Below are 24,474 nucleotides of genomic sequence, written 5' to 3'. Positions count from 1 at the left end.
TATACCCTTGGGCACAGACTGCTTAAGTCATACTACTGTTTAGGTAACTTTTATACCGTAACAGTGGACTGAGTGAGTATTTCCAAAATACTTTCCAAAATACTAGTATTTCTCATTAGTCTAAGAGGTGAAAGTTTCATGAAAGCAGACTGCTAAGCTAAAATCTAATGGAATGAGAATTGATTACCTAGGACTAAGTAAACCAAATAATTTTTTTCTGACTATTTGTTTGGAACATAAATGTTCTCTTTTCTGCATATGTGAGGAAATTCTTTTTCTTTTCTTCTCAATCTATGTATAACCCACACAATTTCATAGATTCTGATTTCTTAAAACTAGAAGTATTTAATTGATTCCCTCAGAAATCAGAAACTCTTACTAGGTCCGCTAACTTTTCTTGACAATATAGTGATTTTCACAGATTTATGAAGAATGTCCTCCTCTCTTAACAGGATATATAACTGGACAAACTGATGGCTGAACTAAGGATATATCTGTATCATGTTCGAGAATGGTGTCCATTTAATCAGATATGACTACCACTTCTGAAGAACAAAGATTGGCTATACTCACAAAGCTAATAACTGCAAAGCCTTCTTAGGAAAAATGACCTGATACCTGGAGTAGAGGGTCTTAGCTTTGCATGTGGTAAGGAAGGTCACTTATATGTGGTAATGAAATTTTGGTGACCTGGAAAAGAGAGGAATTCATCCCATAACAGGTACCTGCAGGTAAAACAGAGTAAAGGGATTGTCTAGGGCTCTGTTACCTGAACTTGGAATGGCAAAAACAGAAACTTTAAAAAGTAGAATCTGAGATTCTCTCTGAAAATTTCCAGATAAAAGCTAATTTTTCAGCCTCACTAACTGCAAAATAAACTCAGAGAGGCTATCTGGCTAGTTAATATCTTGCTGCAGCTAAATAATCAATCAAGCCCAAACTAATGAATGAGACCAGCCATTTTTTTTGCATCAAAAATCATCTTTGAGGGAAAAAAAAAAAAAATCATCTTTGAGGTTATTATGATCGGGGGTGTAGAAAGTTGTCTGGAAAATGGGCAAGAAAGATTATTAAAATGTCCTGATTTGGATACTCTTCTGGGTTATCTGCACTTTTTACTTTCACTATTTTACAACTTTGCAAGTTACAGAAAACTAATACTAATGCAAATTATTGTCTATAGCAATGGAAATACATTTTGTCTCGAGAAGGAATATTTGATTATTACCCTGTGTATATTGACCGAGTTTTGTATCTATTTATAAATTTATGCCAGTCTTTGTGACTGATGATATATGTATGTATCCTTTTTTTTTAACTTTGAATGTGTTTAACAGCTTACTGCTCTCTCATTAATTAAATAAAATATTTGACACATTTTATATTTCTATGAACATTATGATTAAACCTTAAAAAATACTATCCTTTAACGTGTATTGTACTATGTTCTCCAAAGCATTTGATTTCATGTATTTGTATAAATACATTTCTGACTCCAATTGTGCTCATGGCTTAAAGCTCTATTGCTTGAGTCAGCAAACTTTCAGAGTAAATATATCCTATTACTCACAGTGCTTAGGTTGTGCAATGAATTTTATCATTCAAATATTTCAAACTAAGGTCCAAAAATCCTAGTTCTCATTCTTCAAAAAAATTTGTACTGGCTAGTCATCTCCCAGAACATCATTCTTTCTCTCTCTCTCCCTTGCACTGACAGGTGTTACATCAGAGAGGTCAAGAGTGATGATTCAGGAGCCAGACTACCTGGACTTGAATACCCAGTTAGATCTCTAGCTGGTTATATGTCCTTTACCAATTAGTGCTTTGATTTTCTGATAAGTAAAGTGACAATGCATGTAAAGTGTTGGTAAACATATATAAAATAACATATAAAAGTAAACATATATAAAATGTTTAGAAGAGTGACTATTATTTTAATATAATTTAATATATTAAAATCATCACAGGAAGAAATAATAAAATTATGTGTGTGTATATATTATGTAAATATATGTAACATATATTACACATATATTATATATATAGTTGTTGTTTAGTCGCCCAGTCATGTCAGACTCTTTGTAACTCCATGGACTGCAGCACGCTAGGCCTCCATGTCCCTCACCATCTCCCAAAGTTTGCCCAAGTTCATAGCCATTGATCAGTGATGCCATCTAGCCATCTCATCCTCTGATGCCCTCTTCTTCTGCCCTCAACTTTCCCAGCATTAGGATCTTTTCCAATGAGTCGGCTATTTGTATCAGATTTTCAAAATACTGGAGTTTCAGCTTGAGCATCAGTCCTTCCAGTGAATATTCAGGTTGATTTTCCTTAAGATTGACTGGCTTGATCTCCCTGCTGTCCTGTGGACTTTCAGGAGTCTTCTCCAGCACAACAGTTCGAAGGCATCAATTCTTTGGCGCTCTGCCTTCTTTACGGTCCAGATCTCACAATCATATGTGACCAGTGGGAAGACCATAGCCTTGACTAAACAAACCTTTGTCGGCAGAGTAATGTCTGTGCTTTTCAACATACTGTCTAGGTTTGCCATAGCTTTCCTGCCACAAAGCAATCGTCTTCTGATTTCACAGCTGTAGCCACTATCTGCAGTGATTTTAGAGCCCAAGAAGAGGAAATCTGTCACTACTTCTACCTTTTCCCCTTCTATTTGCCATGAAGTAATGGGGCCAGGTGCCATGATCTTAATTTTTTTTAATACTTAGTTTTAAGCATATTACATATGTAAAAAATACACACACACACACACACACACATACACACACACATGTACACAATATGTATATTCTTCAATTTTCTGACCAAAACTTTGCAAGTGTCTCTGGTCTTTTGTAATGGTGTGATTTATCTCCAGGTAAATCAATAATATTGGTAGGCTGCTAACTCAGCATTTTCTCTCTTAAGTTACAAATACCTGCTCTGGGAAGACAGACTCTTCCTGACTGGTCCTACCCATCGAACATAGTTTTCTCTACGCTGTGTGCTGTGGCTAGTCGCTCAGTTGTGCCCGGCTTTTTGCGACCCCATGGACTGTAGCCCATCAGGCACCTCTGTCTATGGAGATTCTTCAGGCAGGACTACAGGAGTAGGTTGCCATACCCTCCTCCAGAGGACCTTCCCAACCCAGGGATAGAAACCCAGTTTTCCCATGTTGCAAGCAGATTTTTTATCGTCTGAGCCACCAGGGAAGCCCATTATTTCCCAAAGGGAAATCAGCAACTCTGTTTCTTCTCACAGCAGGCAGCAGATTTTCTTGTAATCAATGGATCTTGGGGACCACTATTACTATGTGGGACTTCTCCAGAAGATTTAATTTCTGCCAGTGGGATAAGATTTCTTATTATGTATCTCCATGGCTCTCTTGCCTCTTTGTCTTAAATGCCTCTATGTTTGGAGTTATGCAAGCATATTGCAAGCATTATACAAAGTATAGCTGTAATTTTTTCATGCTTGGATCCAGTCTCCTTGAAAAGACCTTTACACTTATTTAGTAATCAGAGGGGCAAGATTTATTTATCCCTTGTTTTCTCCTGTGTGTTGTTGTTGTTCACTCACTAAGTCACGTCTGACTCTTTGTGACCCTGTGGATTGCAGTACACTAGGCTTCCCTGTCCTTCACTATCTCCGAGAGTTTGTTCAAACTTAAGTCCAAGGTGTAGATAATGCCATTCAACCATCTTATCCTCTGTTGTCCCCTTCTCCTCCTACCCTCAATCTTTCCCAGCATAAGGGTCTTTTCCAATGAGGCAGCTCTTTGTATCAGGTAGCCAAAGTATTGGAGCTTCAGCTTCAGCATCAGTTCTTCCAATGAATATTCAGGGTTGTTTCCCTTTAAGATTGACTGGTTTGATCTCCAAGTAGTCCAAGGGATTCCAAAAGTCTTCTTCAGCACCATAGTTCAAATGCATCAGTTCTTCAGCGCTTAGCCTTCTTTATGGTCCAACTCTCACATCCATACATGACTACTGGAAAAAACCATAACTTTGACTATACAGACCTTTGTCAGCAAAGTGATGTCTCTGCTTTTTATTAAAAATATACTGTCTAGGTTTTGTCACGGCTTTCCTTCCAAGCAACAAACATCTTTTAACTGCATGGCCACAGACACCATCTGCAGTGATTCTGGAGTTCAAGAAAATATAATCTGTCACTGTTTCCACTTTTCCCCCATCTATTTGCCATGAAGTGATGGGATAAGATAACTCCTGTGTGTCACACTCTCCTACTCTCTGTTCCCTTGAATGAGGTTTCTTACTCAAATATGAAACTTCAGGGATTCCTATTTTATATTTTTCAGTTATTATATGGAAAATTTTTCACCTCTTTGGTCAGATACTACATATTGAGTTTTGTTAACATGCTTTTTGGTTGCACACCACAGTTGACCTATCTCTAACTAGTGTTTTTAAAGTACTGTATTGGCTCAGGTAACTGAGAAGTCAATAAGGGCTTGAGTAAATGGTCAAACAATATGACCAGGACTCAGGATCTCTCTTTCTCTTCCATTTCTTAGGATTGCTTCTTTATAGTTGGCTCCATTATTGGGAGGCATTACTTTCATAGTTCAAGATAGCAATTCTTTTAGAGTTATATATGCCCTCATTCATCTTCAATAGAAAACAGAGAGTCTATGTTCCTAGCAGTGTAAATAAAACCTAATAGATGCTCTTGTTAACCTGAACCGTGTTTCTTGAACTAAAACTGTGGCTATACATATGCTGGAGGGTTAGTCAATCTCACCCAAATCATATGACTGGGGAATGTGGTAAAGTGTTAGGAAGAGGGAACTGCAAATGGCTGCTGGAGAGGCAACTAACAAATAACCACTACACGGGGCATTCCTCAAGCTTCTTTGTTTCCTGAAAAACTCAACTTGTCAGTTTGGCAACAGCAAGTATTCAGATCACTAGGAACTAACTACCGAAGAGTTATTCAAATCTTTTTGGTTATTCAAATATTTTTCGTGTAATAACATTATACTCAGAATATGACAACGTGAAAGCTTGATTATGAATACACAACTTACAAATACTTCAGTTTGAAAACCAGGATAATTATTATAGTTGCTGTGGTTGCTTTCTAATATGAGAACACAAAAGACAGTTTGGTATATTTTGAAATGTTTATAATTTATAGTGAAGCTATAGCTGGAGAATTCAGCTGTCGACTGAAATTCTTAATCATTTTATTAACCAATATTTCCTTTTTCTACTTGGCCTTTGACTTGGCTAAGCTTGTTTGTAACCAGGCGTGGCTTGTTGAAGAGAGGGTTAAAGTCATCATTTGGTAGCTTACCTGCCAAGAGATAACCAATACTAGATTTCCTCCTTTCATCCCCCTGAAATTCTGGATATTTTTTCTTCTAAGGATTATAAACAAGATTATTATACTTTATTACTTTTCTTATTTTATGTTCATATCAGGGACTGAGTTTTTTTTTTTTTTTGGCAGTCATGGTCTAAATTGTCATTGCTTATTTGGTTATACTTACCAGTTTAATCTTTTCTAGTCAGACACAAAGTACCATTTTCACAAAGTACCATTCACAGCTAATGACTGAAAGAAGTGATGGAAAAAAAGTGAAAGTATTAGTCTGACTCTTTGTGACCCCATGGCCTGTAGCCTGCCAGGTTCCTCTGTCTATGGAATTCTTTGGGCAAAAATGCTGGAGTGGGTAGCGATTCCCTTCTCCAGGGGATCTTTCCGACTCAGAGACCTCTTGCATTGCAGGTGGAATCTTTATTGTCTGAGCTACCAGGAAAGCTGGAAAGAAGTGATACATACCCTTAAAAGTACAAAGCCTCAACTCTCTAAATGGTTGTAATGCAAACACAGTTATAGAAAAGAAAGATGCAAAATCATAAGGAAAAAAAAGCAAGATTGATATAAATTAAATATTATTTTGACCAATCTGTTTAGATTTTTAAAACTTAATGTGATCTTCTTACGGGATTATCTTAATTAAGGCAGGCAATATATTTAAAAGTATGTGATGAAATTACTAAAGAAAAAGACTTCTGAGTCATGAATTTCTTGGAAATCATGTGATGAAAGTTCATTGCCACATACTATATAATCTTAATGATGTTAGAGTACTTCAGGTACAGGAGAAACTATTAAATTCCTTGATGGAAGATACTCAGTGGCACTTATATTTTCAACAAAAAAGCACTAGTGAAGGTCCTTCAGAATAAAACACATCTTCTGTAATAAGTTACAACCTACCTCCAAGGACAGGAGATAGGCTGTATGCTTGCAAAATCATTAATGCAAAAGCCTCTTGTCTTACCGGTTCCTCTGCACTGCCTGTTGCATCATGGGAATAACTGATGAGACCAGGGATGGGCTGCTCACCGTGTGCCATGATAACAGCAGGACTGGTGTAGAATGGATGCTTCTAATGCACAACACATAACAACGATGAATACAATGACAGGAAAACATGAAACTACACAGGCAAAATGACTGGAAAGGAAAAATGTTAAAAACAAATGGAACACTGAGATGCCCAAAATTCGCAAATGTATAATGACAAAATTAGCTTAGAATTCAGATGGTATACACTTTTTTTAAGGTTGAAACTGATGGTACTTTTAACTCTTTTAATTAAGAGTAAAAGAAAGAGAATATATGATGATTTAATAATGTACCTATTTCATCAATCTGTTCCATAAAAACAAAACAAAATGAAATAAAACAAACCTCACACATAACTTAAATACTTACTACCCTAAGTAAGGACTTAATGGATCACTGAATGGATCTGGAGATGGAATGATCCAGTTTTCAGTGAAGGAACCATCTACTAGTTGGCTGAATGGACACTTCAAAAGCAGCTCTATGATTCTTTTCAATATACATGTCAAAAAATCCTCTCATGCTAAGCTCGTAGCTAAAATTTCTGGATGAGCCATAAAACTTTAGGAATTACTTCATATATGATTAGATTACCAATCTTTACATTCTCGATCAATGAACAAGCATTACTTCCAGAAGGGATATGCTACTGTCTAAAGATTTTAAATTATCCAAGGTGGGTTATATGACATATGGTTAATAATGTAAATCATGTTCTGTGACTCTGAGATGACAATGAAATTTACAGCAGTAATGTATGGTACTATTTACTGTACTAAGTACTGTATGGTACTATTTACTCCCAGAATTGCTTGAAGAGAACTTGCAATATTTTGATATTGCTTTAATAATATTTATTGCTTTATTAAATTAAAAATACAAGTACCTTACATCCCTTTCTTCTCCATATGACTGGTGTAAATTGTGTGCAACAGTTAAATAAATGGTAGTTAATTGATGAACAGTCTTGTCTTTTAAAAAAAAATTATTAATCTTTCTCAACTAATTCCTTGAACCATCTTAGGTCTCTTACCCTCTTTTGATGCTCCTTTAAGAATCTGTGAATATTTGATGTTCTGAATACATAAACATTATATATTTAATATGATCACAACACTGACATCTTCACAGAGTTCTTAAATGTCACATTGTTTATCATGGGAGCTACTACTTCAATAGGTAACAGCAGAATCTTTAATGCCTCAGAACTCAAAACAAAAATGTTTCAAGAGCTCAACATAATGGAGGGAATACAGCTGTAGAGTGTCATGAATATCCCAGTTCTTTTTAAAGGACGCCACAAAGTTGTATTTAACTTATGGAAGAATGGGATGGAAAGAGAGATGAAATCAATACATTTACCTGTGGGTTCTTTAGATCTCTGGGTCTCTCTCAACAGGCTTACCTTGGCCGCAATGGCTGCTGCAGTTATATGTGATGAAGAACTATCTTCTGTTGAAGCAACACCACTATCTTTCTTCTCTTCTTCCTCTTCCTCACATTGAACCCCTTTGTCTTCTGTCTGTTTATGGGGGCTAGTTGTGGGAGGAGGGGAAAGAGGTGGTGGCGGGGAAGGTAAATCTTCAAGTTCATCATGAACTTCCTTTACTTTTACAATGGCATCACGTAAAAGGTCAATGGCATGAGGTAGGGCTGGTAGTATGAACTGAAAGCATTCCTGTATGCAAGAGGAAGGAAAAAAACGAAGATAAAGTATTTTTATAGGCATGCAAGATGGGAGCAATCAAATTTATTTGTGATTTTGGATTTACTTGTGATTTTCTCTCCATCTGTCTTAAGAATGAATTATATTTAATGTATTGTCTTTGCAATGCGAAATATGAAGTAAGCTGGTATATATTACAGTACTCTCCATAAGCTGAAGAACTCCACTATATAAGCACACAGCAAATTTTTTTTTTTTTAAGTAAAATTTATATACAACTTTGGGATTTAAAGATAGATTATGAGAGAGCAGGTAACAGTTTTTACCTTTCTAGTAAGAGAAGGATACTAGAACTAACAAACCGACTGAATACTGAACTATTTTATTCAGAGAGCTTAGGTTCCGATTACAATTGTAAAGTACAGATAGATAAAATTGTACAATATGTAAAAGTAGATGTAAGTTTGTGCAGCATAAACGTCAAAACAGTCTCTCTTTTTTTGGAAAGGCATGAAGGAAAGTACAGCATTTATTGTAGGGTGCTAATAAGTAAGCAGAACAGGCAGCTAATGCCCAAAATATGTCCATTATCACCTATAAAGTATCACCAAAAGAAAACAGGTGAGAACTTTAAAATCAGAAAGTAAGGCCAGATAAATCTGAGGAATATATTTGAGCAGAAGACTTTGTCTTTCACATGTGAAGCAACTTACCTTAAAATCTAATATGTAAAGAAATATCTGTTACTGGAATACCTGGAAGGTAACTAACCTTTTACCTCCTGGAAAAAATTGTATAGTAAGGAATTTAACTCTAATCAAAGAGAGGTCTGGCTTTTATTCTCTGCTTTTGGGAGGTGATCTCTAGTTCCTTATTATATCATGCCTGATAACAGTGTCTCTGCCTGGGGGCTTTAGCCACTGAACAGTCTAATAACATGGTTTATTATGAGGGCTTTGGGAAACATGGTATCAATTTTACCTCTGTAAAGAACTGGGAATGGCTGACTAAAGGTCAGCCACATGGGCAATATGTGATCAAGTTCCAATAAAAACTCTTAACACCAAAGGTAAAGGAGAGTTAGCATAGGTAAAGGAGACTGTGCATAGTTAACAATGTTCTATGTGTGTTGTCTTATAGTGGGCTTCCCCAGTGGCTCGGCAGTAAAGAATCCTCCTGCAATGCAGGAGAAACAGGTTTGATTCTTGTGTCGGAAAGATCTCCTGGAGGAGGAAATGACAACCCATTCCAGTATTCTTGCCTGGGAAATTCCAGGGACAGAGGAGCCTGGTGGGCTACAGTCCATGGGGTCGCAAAGAGTCGGACATACCTTAACGACTAAACAGCAACAACAATTGTCTTACATTAACAGGAGGTGATGCTACCTATGACTCCATTAAAGAGAATGACCACAAGTTCCCCAACTATTACCTCACTTAGACTCTGCCATATATACTCCTTTCCTTGGCTGATTTCATCCTGTATTCTTTCCCTGTGATGCAACATACTCATGAGTATGACAGCTTTCAGTGAGTTCTGTGAGTCCTTCTAGTGAATTATTAAAAGTAAGGGTGATTTTAGAAATCCTCTCAATTGAAACTGATGACAGAACTGGTTAGTCTTGTGGAGTGCTCCACAAGAAGTTAGCCGGCTAACTTCTGCAGCTGGTCAAAACTCCTTACAGTTGGTATTAAGAAGTGAGATTTGCCAGAAACAGCCTGATTCACTGAAACTTGTGACCCGGGAAGAGGAAGGAAGAGAATGTGGGGGATAACAAATCTTTAGAGTCTCAAAGAATACAGGGTCCCCCAAAGAATGGAATTGCAGCTGTACTGCAATTAGTTATTGGAAACAAAATTAGCAGTTAAATTTGGAAATGGAAGATCTAACTCCTAAGGAGTTACATCAATACACAAACAATAAATGGTATCTGTACTAGCTAAAACAAAAGTAATGGAGAATGTTGAGGTAGAGCCTGAGGCTGGGTCAAGCTTGGCTTCTGGGTGGTCTGACACGTAGCTGCTTCCCATGGAAAAATTTATGTTGAAGCAATAAATAGTAAATAAAGTTGGACTGATTCATAAGAAAATGGGGAAAGAGAAACAAGACATTCACGGGACTTGTCCTAGCAGGGTGGAAATATTTACATGGTTATTAAGAAATGTATGAATGAAGTGAGTATTGATGGGGTCAAAACAGATGTCTTAAAGAAGCAGTGTTGTGCTGAGTGGACAGATGGGAGATCTACTGATCTCCTAACGTTAAGGGATCCTAAGCAAATTTCTATTTACACTCGTTTGGTGGAATTTAGAAAGACAGAAGGCAAAGAAACCTTACCTTGAATCACCTTAAGTGATGGCCCCATAATCTAATCAATATGAGGTATGACAAAAGGGTCTGCATTCCTTGGCCCAACCCAGGCCTTAGAATTCCAAGGCCACATGCATACAAATGGCTAAACTCATTCGGAGACAGATAAGAGACTTTTCTGGGACTCCTTGACCTGGGGGCTCCATGTACTGTGATTCTAAAACCTGTTGAAATACTAATGGGAGGTGGGAGGAGTATAGTTAGAATAGGAGGCTATGGGAATGCAGCAGTTGATGGGATTAAGGTAAACATTGAGATAAGAATTAGAATGTTAGGACAGTGAAATTTATGTGAATGGCGAATTTCTACCTGAATGTATTATGAGGATGCAGGTTGTGCCTGGAGAATTCATCCCCTATCTCACACTGTAAAACAGGAGGCATGTAAATCCAGTCTTCTACTTGGACATGCTAAATGGAACCACACAGATTATTAATTTGCTGTACAAAAGCCTTGTGTGGCATGCAGACTAGGGCTTATAGCAAAAACCTGTGAGTGCCACTCAACAACTGTTGGAATTTTGGACCAAAAAATTTCCATTTGAGAGACAATTACTACTTGCTATTGGACTTTAACTGAGACTGTCCTTATGACTAAAGGGCACACAATAACTCTGAAACCTGAAATATCTATAATGCCTTGGTAATTTCAGAGAAAAGCTCTAATGAGGAACGAAGGCAATGCCCAGGAGAGTTCCATAATAAAATGGAAATGTTGCATATAGAATCATGCTACCAGGAGAATGCAAGGAGGTACTCACGAGCAGGCAGCCTCTTTTCACCTAGGGCTGACTTCGGAACCACCTGAGGAGCTGCTGGATCCTATGGCCACTTGGGCCACTTGGGCGGTGCCCTATAAACAGCTTTCTATTGATCAACAAAGAGCTGCTTGGTTTATGGATGGCAATTCCAAGGTGAAGGGACAGCATCCTGTTTGGAAGGCCGCCACTCTGATTGAAGAAGGTAAAAACAAATCAGCTCCATGGGCTGAACTGCTTGTTTGCTCCTATATCTGGGTTTTTACTGACTCATGGGAAGTGTTCAAATGGCCTAGTCACATGGTCAGGCAGATGGGCAATGGAAGACTGGTCTATTAAAGGTTTACCTGTATGGGGTATGGCTCTATGGAAATCACTCTGGGAATGTAATGGGTATATTAAAGTGGACTGTTAATGCCCATCAGAAGAACTCCCTTTCAGAATTGGAAGTTGACTAGTACTGGAGAGCAGATATCCTGGTATACTTGCTTGACATGGCCACCTGGGCCCATGAGATGAGTGGACACTAGGGGCCTATAGAAGGCAGAAACGGGCTGAATCTAGATATATTCCTCTTACACTATGAGGCACAAATGCCAATAAGAACTGTTTTGTCTGCTATAAAGAGAGACAGAGATGGCAGAGGGCTATGCAGCGAATTCCCCAAGGGGAAAGTCCTACGCATACCTGGCAAGTTGGGCTGATGTTATTAGTCCAACTAACTACAAATGGGTACAAGGCTACAAATAAGGTCTACTAGGTTTAGACACTTAATCTGGATGAGCTTTGTTTATTGCAGAGTAGATAAACATGCTCAATGGATTATAAAAGGACCAGAACAGAAGATACTGTGTCAGTGACCATGGAGGCACACATCTTTAGACCAAGGAACACACTTTCATCTTCAGAGCAATAATATGATAGAAAACTGAAACGGGCAGTTGAAACACTTGTTGTCTAAAATGGGAGGAGATAAATGCATGAAGCCTTCATTAGTGTATGATCATATTCAACATCAGGGAGGCTAAGTGAGTGTTCTCTCCAGACAGATTCATCTGCTTTTCTTGTGAGAGGGGATGGAAAAGGATGTTTGTACAACTACACTTTTCTCTTTACAATTATCCTTTTTCTTTTCCCCCCACATCACCTGAACGCTCTTCTTTTCTATGTGATGCATAGTGGTCTGAGGACCAGGGCTGTAACTGTGGGTGCCAGAGGCAGGGATGATTCTTAGGCTGAAACTGTAACTATACTTATAAACCTTTATGTCAGAATTCCTAAGGGTCTGATGGTGCAGACTATGTCTTACTCCATCTGGCCAAATTGGGCTTAAGAGTAAATGCAATTATATTGCCTGGTGTTTCAGACTGCCCACTAACTCTGTACCTATGTAACCTTATCTTATATAAATGGAATGGATTGAGAGGGAAGTACTTGCTGAACTAGTATTACTGATGGCCATTTGGACCAGCCCAGTGGCTAAATCAAGTCTCATTCAAGATGTTCAAAGGAAATGCTTGAATATAAATGGAAAGAAGGAGAAATGGTAGTTGAAGGTAAAGGAATGAGTTTAAAGGGGTTATGCAGCAGGGAAATCCAGTATTACTTTGTTGCCTCAAAAGTAGCTTAAAACAAGGGATGATACTGTTTCTTGGCTCAGCTGTAGCAGATGCTAGAAAGGGAAGAGGCATAGGTTGCTTTTGGAACCTGACAAGTCTGTAAACCTGAGGAGCATCGCTCTGGGATACATCTTGATCATATGATATGAAGACGACTAAGTTAACTGTTAATGTGTGTATAGGATTCCAGTAATGTTTCAGTATCTATTGACTCTTATTTTTCAGGTTATATTTACTACTATACTATGATATAATACAAGCATTGTTAGTAAGATTATACTGCTGATATTGATGGCCACATGTACTGGGGATTTGAGTTAAAGCCTTCTCAATATGTAACACCAATGGGAAATCACTGGCCTGAGCAAGAGAGCTAATTTCTATGGTAAACAGTTCTGTGCGAATGTATCGTAGGGTACAGTAACAGAAGATCAAGGTAGAAAATTAGTAAATGAGTACAAAAATATGAAAATTTGTATAATGGCTTTAGAGGATGAATTACTCGTTTCCCTAAATTTAGTCCTATCTCTCTCTGGCTCCTCCAAATCTTAGGCATATTCACACTACTACTATTGTTGTGTCTATAATATAAATGCTATAGTAAATATAGATGCTCAGCCAGACAAATACTATTGTTTGGTTGCAAGAAAGCCTTGGTCAGAGGCCAGGGGGTAGCTTGTATAATGAAAATTTAACTTTACCCAAAGAGAATCTGGCCTATGCCCTTAGTTACTGGGAAACGAAAGGAGTGTCTTTTTTCTGTCTGGAAATTTTTGCTACCAGGCAGTCTAACAGTGTGATTTATTATGGAGACTTTGGGAAATGTGATTTTTGGCTCTGGTAAGTGTTGGAGACTACAAGTATTAGCCCAGCCTCTGGGAAACGCAAGAGACTAAAGGTCAGCCATACGGGCAATATATGATGTACCTCAAGAAAAATTATGGATGCTAAGGACTTAGAGCTTCCCTGATAAGCAATAAACACCTTGTGTCATTACATACTGATGCCCAGAGTAATGTGTTCATGACTCCACAGGGAGAAGAGATTAGAAGCTCTTCTCCATTTGATACTTCTTTATTCTGTCTTATGCACCTCCTTCCCCAGTTGATTTTAATCTGTATCTTTTCCATATAATAAACCATAACTATGAGTATACCACCTTTCAATGAGTTCTCTGAATCTATGGAGTGAATTATTGAAACAGAGGGTATTTTGGGAATGCACTGAACTGCAACTGGTGTCAGAAGTGAGGTCTTGTAGAGGGCTCCAACTTCTTGTATGGCTAACTCACAGCTGGCCAAAATTTCTCAAACTAAACCATATATATCTTAAGACTGCTTACCTGAGATCCTTTCTTGCTACCTGGCAAGTTAATTATGAGAGTTTTCCCTCTGATTCCACATACAGGCCTGGAAGGAAAAAGAAACTGGATGAATACTAACTTAGCATGATGGTTGGTTTAAATACATTCAACAAAGACCAATCATTGTTTTTATATGTGAACAACTTTTTAAGGAATAAAACTGTTACAGCTAAATATTTACCAATTATTATACAAATTGGGCACTCTCTCTGGCTGAGGTTTATATAACAATGGTTAGTGTGGTAGATTAGAAAAATGTACTGAACATGAAATCAGAATAAATTAGCCACTTTAAAGAAATAATGGCGAAATTATCTTCTTTTTCTAACTTCAGCTTTTTCATATCTCTTACAGTTCTAAGAATTCAATGAGATAGCATACTAAAAATGACTACTATAGGAATGTCTATGTTCAAAAGTCTAACACGTAAGGCACTCTGGCATTGAGTGAGATGTTTAAACTCTTGTTTCTCAGGAAGTCTATAAGTTTTGAAGTAAGAATAGACTTTTGGACTCAGTGGGAGAAGAAGAGGGTGGGATGCTTTAAGAGAACAGCATTGAAACATATGCATTACCATACGTAAAATAGATAACCAGTCCAAGTCTGATGTATGATACAGGGCACCCAAAGCTGGTGCTCTGTGTCAACCTGGAGGGATAAGGTGGGGAGGGAGGTAACACAGGAGTTCAGGGTGGAGAGAACACATATAGACCGATGGCCGATTCATACTGATGTATGTCAAAAACTATCACAATATTGTAAAGTAATTATCCTTCAATTAAAATAAGTAAATAAATTTAAAAAAAGTGAGACAGGTCTCTCATAGATCAATAGCACTGGGGAGAATTTAGAGAGCTCAGCTATTGACTGATAAATTGATAAACAAGAGTCAATTTAAAGTATAAAGGTCTTTCAGAGTTCACTGCAGATTTTCAGGTCACTTTAAAACCAAGTGGTTAGATAAGAAACATAAGCAGTTGAAAAGTATGAAAGCTGGAATAAAGAGTTGGAGGCCTAGATTTCAAATGAGAGTTTGAATCATGCTCTTCCAATAATTGGCTATGTGACTCTGACCTGGTAACATATAATTTCCATTATTTGAAAACAAAAGGACTAGATTCAATTAGTCTATTTCTAAAATTTTATAATTCAGATTGTAAGTCACATAAGAATGTTTTTCTACAACTTTTAATTGAGTTTCTTATTTAACTTTTTGAAATAACCTAAAATTGTCTTGTATTTTATTGTTTTTCTTATCTTAGAAAGTGCTCATAGCTATTTAAAACTGTCCATACAGCTTTCCTTTTAATTGAGATATAATTGACAAATAACATTATATTAATTTTAGGTGTACAACATGAGGATTTGATATAGGTATATATTACGGAATGATTACTACAATAGATTTAGCTAATATCTATCACCACACATTGTACAATTTTTCTCTTGTGATGAGAAATTTTACAATCTATTCTCAGAAAGTTTCAACCAAACAATATTATTAACTATAATCAACATGCTGTATATTACATCCCCAGGATTTATAAGGAGAAGTTCGTGCCTTTTGACTCCTTTCACGCATTTAACCCACTCACCAACCCCTGCCTCTGGCAACCACCAACCTGTTTCCCTGTATCTGGTGGTTTAGTGGCTAAGTCGTGTCCAACTCTTGTGACCCCATGGACAAAGGAGCCTGGCAGGCTACAGTCCATGGGCTTCTCCAAGCAAGAATACTAGAGTGGACTGCCATTTCCTTCTCCAGGGGATCTTCCTGATCCAGGGATAGAACCATGGTCTCCTGCATTTCAGGCAGATTCTTTACTGACTGAGCTATGAGGGAAGCCCAATCAAGTCTCTGTATCTATGAGTTGATTATTATTAGAGTACATATACAAGTGAAATCATACAGTCTTTGCTTTTGTCTGACCTATTTCACTTAGCACAATAGACTCAAGGTCCATTCATATTGTTACAAGTAGCAAGATTTCATTTTTCATGACTCATGTCCTATAGCATATATGTACCTCATTTTCTTTATCCATTCATCCATCAATGGCCACAGGTTGTTTCCGGGTCCTGGCAATAATGTTGCAGTAAAGGTGGAAATGCAGATATCTTTTCGAGATAGTGATTCTGTTTCCTTTGGATAAATATCCAAAAGGTTATTTGCTGGATCAAATGATAGTTCTATTTTTAATGTTTTTAGGAACTTCCATACTGTTTTTCCACAGTGGCTGCACATAATTACACTGCCATCAACAGTGTATGAGGGTTCCCTTTTTTGCACACCCTCTCAAACACTTGTTATTTGTTGTTTTTAATAACACCCATTCTAATGGGTGTGGAGTGATATCTCTTTGTAGTTTTGAGTTGCATTTCCCTAATTAGTGATGTGGAAAATCTTCTGATGTGTCTGTTGGCTAGTTGTATGCCTGCTTTGGAAGAGTTCAGAACCTCTGCCCATTTTTTAATTTTTTTAAAAAATTGTTCTTTATAAATTTTGAGTATCAACCACTTATAGACATATGATGTGCAAGTATCCTCTGCCATTTGGTAGGCTGTATTTTCATTTTGCTGATGGCTTCTTTTGCTGTGCAGAGCTTTTGAGTTTGATGTAGTCCCATGTGGTTAATTTTAATTTTGCTTCCTTTGCTTGAGAATAAATATCCGAAAGATACTGCTAAAACTAATGTCAAAAGCATAATGCCCATGATTTTTTTCTGGAGTTTTAAGGTTTCAGGTCTTACATTCAGGTCTTTAATCCATTTTTATTAATTTCTATATACAATCTAAGACAGGGTCTAGTTTCATTCTTTTGCATGTGCTATCTGGTTTTCCCAATACTTTGTCCATTTCAGGTTCTTTGCTCCTTTGTTGTAAATTAATTGTCCATATATCTATGGGTTTACTTCTGGGCTGTCAAATTCTACATTTTTCTTCCAATATTATGCTGTCTTGATTGTTACAGATTTGCAGTATAATTTGAAATCAGGGAGTGTAATATCTTCAGTTTGATCATTTTTCTCAAGATTGCTTTTCTATCCAAGGGTCTTCTGCTATTTTTTACAAATTATAGGATTTTCTTTGTTCTATTTCAATGAAAATTATCATTGTATTTTGATGGGGATTCCATTGAATCTACAGGTTGCTTTAGGTAATGCGTACATTTTAACAATGCTAATTCTTGCAACTCATGAACATGGACTATCTTTCCATTTCTTTGTGTCTTATTCAGTTTCTTTCAACATGTCTTGTAGTTTTTACTTCCTTGGATTAAAATCTTCCTAGGTATTTTAATTTTTGTTGCAACTGTAAAATGAATTGTTTTCTTAATTTCTCATTATGCTAGTTCATTCTTAGCGTACAGAAATGCAACAGATTTTTGTGTGTTTATTTTTATCCTGCAAGTTTATTTCATTCATTTATTATTTTTAATAGTTTTTCTATGGAATCTTTAGGGTTTTCTATATATAAAATCATGTCATCCACAAATGCTGACAGTTTTACTTCTTCCTTTCCAATTTGGACTTTTATTTCTTCTTCTTACTTAATTGCTCTAGCTAGAATTTAACCACCATGTTGAATAAGACTGGCAAGAATGGTATCCTTTTCTTGGTCCCAATCTGAGAGGAAAATCTTTCAGTTTTTCACTACTGAGTATGTTAGCTGTGGGTCTGTCACATATGGCCTTTATCATACTGATGTATGCTCCTTCCAGCTCATTTTATTTTACTTTAATAATAAATAGGTGCTGACTCTTGTCAAATGCTTTTTTCTTGCATCTATTGATAAAATAATCATGATTTTTATCCTTCATTTTTGTTAAAGTGTTATATTATGTTGATTGATTTGTGGATATTAAACTGTTCTTATATCCCTGGAGTAAATCCTATTTGACCATGGTGTATGATCCTTTTAACATATTGTTGTATTCATTTGCTAATGTTTCGTCTAGATGTTTTGCATCTAAGTTCATCAGACATACTGGCCTGTAATTTTCTTTGTGTTCTCCTTGTCTGATTTTGGTATTAGAGTAACGCTGGCTCATAAAAAGAGTTATGAAGTGCTCCCTTAGTGTTTGGAAGAGTTTGAGAAGAATTGGTACCAATTCTTCAAATGTTTGATAGAATTCACCAATTAAGTTGTTTTGTACTGGATGCTGTTTCTTAGGAGGTTTTTGATTACTTTTCCATCTCCCTACTAGTTAGTGATCTATTCATTTGCATGATTCAGTCTTGGAAAAATGTATGATTCTAAGAATTGACCCATTTCTTATAGGTTGTCCAATTTTTTGATCTGCAACTGTTCAGTCTTCTCTTACAATCCTTTATATTTCTGTGATATTGTTTGCAATTTCTCCTTGTTTCTGATTTTATAAATCAGTCTAGCTAAAGCTTTGCCAATTTCGTTTTCTCTTCCAAGAACTATTTCTTAGTTTCATTAACTTTTTCTATCACCTTTTTAGTCTCTACTTCATTTATTTCTGCTCTGACTTTTATTTTCTCCCTTATATTGATGTTAGACTTTCTCCTCCCAAGCCACCCAGTTCCTTTAGGTATGAGGTTAGACTTTTGATTTGAGATATTTCTTATTTCTTGAGGGAGACCTTATTGCTATAAACCTCCTTCTAAGTGTGGCTTTTGCTATATCCCATAGATTTTTATATGTTGTATTTTCATTTTTGTGGTCAGGTATTTTTTGATTTCTGCTTTTGATTTTTTTCATCGACTCACAGCTGTTCAATAGCACGTCGTTTAGTCTCCAGGTATTTGTGATTTTTCCAGTTTTCTTCTTGTATCAATAGTTGATCATGGCAAGGTGAAAAATATGCCTAATATAATTTCAATATTTAAATTTATTGAGACTTGCTTTGTGTTTCAACATATGGTATATTCTTAATAATGGTCCTTATGCCTTAAAGAAGAATATCAATTTTTATTTATTCCTTTATGATTTGGGTAACTTATTTCTTTTCCTTGTCTAATTGCTCTGGCTGGGACTTCCATTACTATGTTGGATAAAAGTGGAAATGGGGACTGTCTGTGTCTTGTCCCTGATCTTAGAGGAAAAGTTTTCAGTTTTTCACCACTGAGTATGTTACCTGTGGTCTTGTCATGCTGACCGATTTGTGGATGATAGCAATTTCTCCATATCTTCTAGGTTGTCCAGTTTGTTGTGTTTAACTGTACATAGCAGTCTCATGATTCTTTGTATTTTTGTAGGATCAGTTAAAACATCTCCTCTTTCATTTATAATTTTATTTATTTAAATCCTCTTTTTCTTGATGAGTCTAGCTAAAGGCTTATCCATCTTGTTTATCCTTTCAAAGATAAATCCAAGCTTCTTTTTAAGAGGGAAGCTCGGAGTGCTCAATCCCTACTTTAAGAAAGTGGAAAGAGCTTAAAGAAACAACCACTTCAAAGAATTAAAAAAAAAATCAAAACTACAATGAGGTATCACCGAATAGTGGTCAGAATGGCCATCATCAAAAAATCTATAAACAATGAATGCTGGAGAGGGTGTGGAGAAAAGAGAGCCCTCTTGCACTCTTGGTGGGAATGTAAATTGATACAGCCTCTATGAAAGACAACATGGAGATTCCTTTAAAAAACTAGGCATAAAACTACCATATGACCCAACAATCCCACTACTGGGCATATACCCTGAGGAAATCATAATTGAAAAAGATACATATATCCCAATATTCACTGCAGCATTATTATTACAATAGCTGGGACATGGAAGCAACCTACATGTCCATCAACAGATGAATGGATAAAGCAGCTGTGGTACATATGTACAATGGAATATTACTCAGCCATAAGAAGGAATGCATGTGAATCAGTTCTAATAGGGTGGATGAACCCAGAGCCTACACTATAGGGTGAAGTAAGAAAGAAAGAGAAAAATAAATACCATATAGTAATGCATATATATGGAATACCATCAGAAAGATGGTACTGATGAATCTATTTGCAGGGCAGTAATGGAGATGCAGACATAGAGAACAGACTTGTGGACATGGTGTGGGGTAGGGGGAGAAGAGGGTGAAATGAATGGACAGAGACCATGAAAACATATACACTACTGTATGTAAAACAGATAGCCAGTGGGAATTTGTTGTATGACTAAGGGAACTCAAGCTGGGGCTGTGCCAACCTAGAGGGTGGGATGAAGTGGGCGGGAGGTTCAGGAGCGAGGGTACACACCTACACCTGTGTCTGATTCATGATGATGGATGGCAGAAACTAACAAACTATTGTAAAGCAATTATCCCTCAGTTACAAAAAAAGAAGAACTAAGCCTGTAGTGGAAAGAAGGCAATAACAAAGACCAGAGTGGGAAAGAAGGCAATAACAAAGACCAGAGTGGGAAAGAAAAATGAAACAGAGACTAAAAAGATAATAGAAAAGAACAGTGAAATGAAGACCTGGTTCTTTCCGTTGGTTGTTTAGTGGCATGTTGTTGAATCTCTATATATTCGTGAACTTCCAATTTTCTTCTTATAATTGATTTCTAGTTTCACACTATTGTGGTCAGCAAAGATGCTTGATAGGATTTTATCTTAAATTTCAAGATCTGTATTGTGGCTTAAGATGTGATTGATTCTGGAGAATGTTCTATATGCACTTAAGAAGAATGTGTATTCTGCTGCTTTCCATCAGATCTAGAGGGTCGTTTAAGTCCAATGTTTCTTTACTGATTTTCTGTCTGGATGATCTCTCCAGTGGTGAAAGTGCAGTACTGAAATCTCCAATTATTCTTTTTCTGTCTATGTCTCCCTTAAGGTCTGTTAATACCTGCTTTATATACTTTATATAATAGGTTCTTCTAAGTTAGGTGCCTACATATTTACAAATGTTATTTCCCCTTGTTGGATTGACCCCTTTGTTATTATACAGTGATTCGTCCCTTACTTTTGTCTTTTGCTTGAAGTTTATTTTCCCTGATACAATTATAGCTACCTCAGCTTTCTGTGGTTTTTTTCATTTGCATGGAATATCATTTTTCATCCTTTATTTTCAGTATCCTTATGTGAGAAGCTGGTCAGGCAGCATATAGTGGGGTGTTTATTTTTTTTTAATTCATTAAGCTATTGTATGATTTGATTGGAGAATCTGTTTACATTTAAAGTAATTATTGATAAGTATGGACTTATTGCCATTTTCTTAATCGTCTTCTTGTTGTTTCATAGTTCCTTTGTTACCTTCTTTTTCTCTTACTCCGTCCTTTGGGATTTGATGGTGGGTGTTGTGAGAGGGCATCAGAGGGCAGACACCCTAGAACCATAAGCACAGAAAACTAGCCAACTTGATCACAGGACCACAGTCTTGTCTAACTCAATGAAACTAAGCCATGCCATGTGGGGCCACCCAAGACGGTTGGGTCATGGTGGAGAGGTCTGAAGAATGTGGTCCACTGGAGAAGGGAATGGCAAACCACTTCAATATTCTTGCCTTGAAAACCCCTAGAACAGTATGAGATGGCAAAATGATAGGATACTGAAAGAGAAACTCCCCAGGTCAGTAGGTGCCCAATATGCTACTGGAGAGCAGTGGAGAAATAACTCCAGAAAGAATGAAGGGATGGAGCCAAAGCAAAAACAATACCCAGTTGTGGATGGGACTGGTGATAGAAGCAAGGTCTGATGCTATAAAGAGCAATATTGCATAGGAATCTGGAATGTTAGGTCCATGAATCAAGGCAAAGTGGAAGTGGTCAAACAGGAGATGGCAAGAGTGAATGTCGACATTCTAGGAATCAGCAAACTAAAATGGACTGGATTGGGTGAATTTAATTCAGATGACCATTATATCTGCTACTGTGGGCAGGAATCCCTTAGATGAAATGCAGTAGCCATCATAGTCAACAAAAGAGTCTGAAATGCAGTACTTGGATGCAATCTCAAAAACGACAGAATGATCTCCGTTCGTTTCCAAGGCAAACCATTCAATATCACGGTAATCCAAGCCTGTGCCCCAACGAGTAACACTGAAGAAGCCGAAGTTGAACGGTTCTATGAAGACCTACAAGACCTTTGAGAAATAACACCCAAAAAAGATGTCCTTTTCATTATAGGGGACTGGAATGCAAAAGTAGGAAGTCAAGAAACACCTGGAGTAACAGGCAAATTTGGCCCTGGAGTACGGAATGAAGCAGGGCAAAGGCTAACAGAGTTCTGCCAAGAGAATGCACTGGTCATAGCAAACACCCTCTTCCAACAACACAAGAGAAGACTCTACACATGGACATCACCAGTTGGTTGACACTGAAATCAGATTGATTATATTCTTTGCAGCCAGTGATGGAGAAGCTCTGTACAGTCAGCAAAATTAAGACTGGGAGCTGACTGTGGCTCAGATCATGAACTCCTTATTGCCAAATTCAGACTTAAATAAAAGAGAGTAGGGATAACCACTAGACCATTCAGGTATGACCTAAATCAAATCCATTATGAATATACAGTGGAAGTGAGAAACAGATTTAAGGGACTAGATCTGATAGAGAGAGAGCCTGTTGAACTATGGACGGAGGTTGGTGACATTGTACAGGAGACAGGAATCAAGACCATCCCCATGGAAAAGAAATGCAAAAAGGTAAAATGGTTGTCTGAGGAGGCCTTACAACGAAGAGAAGCTAAAAGCAAAGGAGAAAAGGAAAAATAGTCCCATTTGAATGCAGAATTCCAAAGAATAGTCAGGAGAGATAAGAAAGCCTTCCTCAGCGATCAGTGCAAAGAAATAGAGGAAAACAACAGAATGGGAAAGACTAGAGATCTCTTCAAGAAAATTAGAGATACCAAGGGAACATTTCATGCAAAAATGGGCTCAATAAAGGACAGAAATGGTATGGACCTAACAAGCAGAGATATTAAGAAGAGGTGGCAAGAATACACAGAAGAACTGTACAAAAAAGATCTTCATGACCCAGATAATCACAATGGTGTGATCACTCACCTAGAACCAGACACCCTGGAATGTGAAGTCAAGTGGACCTTAGAAAGCATCACTACGAACAAAGCTAGTGTATGTGACGGAATTCCAGTTGAGCTATTTCACATCCTGAAAGATGATGCTGTGAACGTGCTGCACTCAATATGCCAGCAAATTTGGAAAACTCAACAGTGGCCACAGGACTGGAGAAGGTCCGTTTTCATTCCAATCCCTAAGAAAGGCAATCTCAAAGAATGCTCAAACTACCACACAATTGCACTCATCTCACACACTAGTAAGGTAATGTTCAAAATTCTCCAAGCCAGGCTCAGCAATATGTGAACCGTGAACTTCCAGATGTTCAAGCTGGTTTAGAAAAGGCCAGAGGAACCAGAGATCAAATTGCCAATATCCACTGGATCATCGAAAAAGCAAGAGAGTTCCAGAAAAACATCTATTTCTGCTTTATTGACTACGCCAAAGCCTTCGACTTGTGGATCATGACAAACTGTGGAAAATTCTTTAAGAAATGGGCATATAGACCACCTGACCTGCCTCTTGAGAAACCTATATGCAGGTCAGGAAGCAACAGTTAGAACTGGACATGGAACAACAGACTGGTTCCAAATAGGAAAAGGAGTACGTCAAGCTGTATATTGTCACCCTGCTTATTTAACTTATATGCAGAACATATAAGCATATAACTTATATGCAGTACATCATGAGAAACGCTGGGGGGGCTGGAATAGCAACAAGCTGGGAATCCAAAGATTGCTGGGTAAGAAATATCAATAATCTCGAAGATTAATGCAATGCATGACACCCACCCTTATGGCAAGAAGTGAAAGAGGAATCCTAAAAAGCCTCCTTGATGAAAGTGAAAGAGGAGATGAAAAGTTGGCTTAAAAGCTCAAACATTCAAGGAACATAAGATCAATGGCATCTGGTCCACTGGTTATCAACTTTATCTATGGGAAGCTAGTGGGGAGACAGTGGAAGCATGTGTCAAACTTTAAAATTTTTTTGGGGCTCCAAAAATCTACTGCAGATGGTGATTGCAGCCATGAAATTAAAAGACGCTCCATACTCCTTGGAAGGGAAAGTTCATGACCAACCGTAAGATAGGCATATTAAAAAGCAGGACTTACTTTGGGCCAATAGATCCCCGCCTCGTCTAGTCAGGCTATGGTTTTTCCAGTGGTCATGTATGGATGTGAGAGTTTGAGTATAAAGAAAGCTGAGCGCCAAAGAATTGATGCTTTTGAACTGTGGTGTTGGAGAAGACTCTTGAGAGTCCCTTGGACTGCAGGAGATCCAACCAGTCCATCCTAAAGGAGATCAGTCCTGGGTGTTCATTGGAAGGACTGATGTTGAAGCTGAAACTCCAGCAT

The 24,474-nt window shown here is 37.4% G+C and overlaps 1 protein-coding gene across 8 annotated transcripts in view; it reads right to left on the bottom strand.

Annotated features, from left to right (window-relative positions):
- GPHN (gephyrin) overlaps positions 1-24,474 on the bottom strand; it is a 524,662-nt gene that overhangs the window by 219,221 nt on the left and 280,967 nt on the right. For 4 of the 8 annotated variants that reach the window (XM_043472314.1, XM_043472316.1, XM_043472315.1 and 1 more), the window contains exons 6-8: positions 14,130-14,196; positions 7,781-8,053; positions 6,308-6,415 (exon numbers count right to left, since the gene is read on the bottom strand). In XM_043472314.1, the coding sequence (XP_043328249.1) occupies positions 6,308-6,415; positions 7,781-8,053; positions 14,130-14,196 (448 nt within the window). The remainder of the gene's footprint in view (positions 1-6,307; positions 6,416-7,780; positions 8,054-14,129; positions 14,197-24,474) is intronic. The other 4 variants (XM_043472320.1, XM_043472318.1, XM_043472321.1 and 1 more) reach the window with 1 other exon arrangement.

The sequence above is a fragment of the Cervus canadensis genome, chromosome 6, assembly GCF_019320065.1.
Source record: "Cervus canadensis isolate Bull #8, Minnesota chromosome 6, ASM1932006v1, whole genome shotgun sequence".
Taxonomy (NCBI): Eukaryota; Metazoa; Chordata; class Mammalia; order Artiodactyla; family Cervidae; genus Cervus; species Cervus canadensis.
This window is presented reverse-complemented; position numbering and strand designations above follow the sequence as displayed.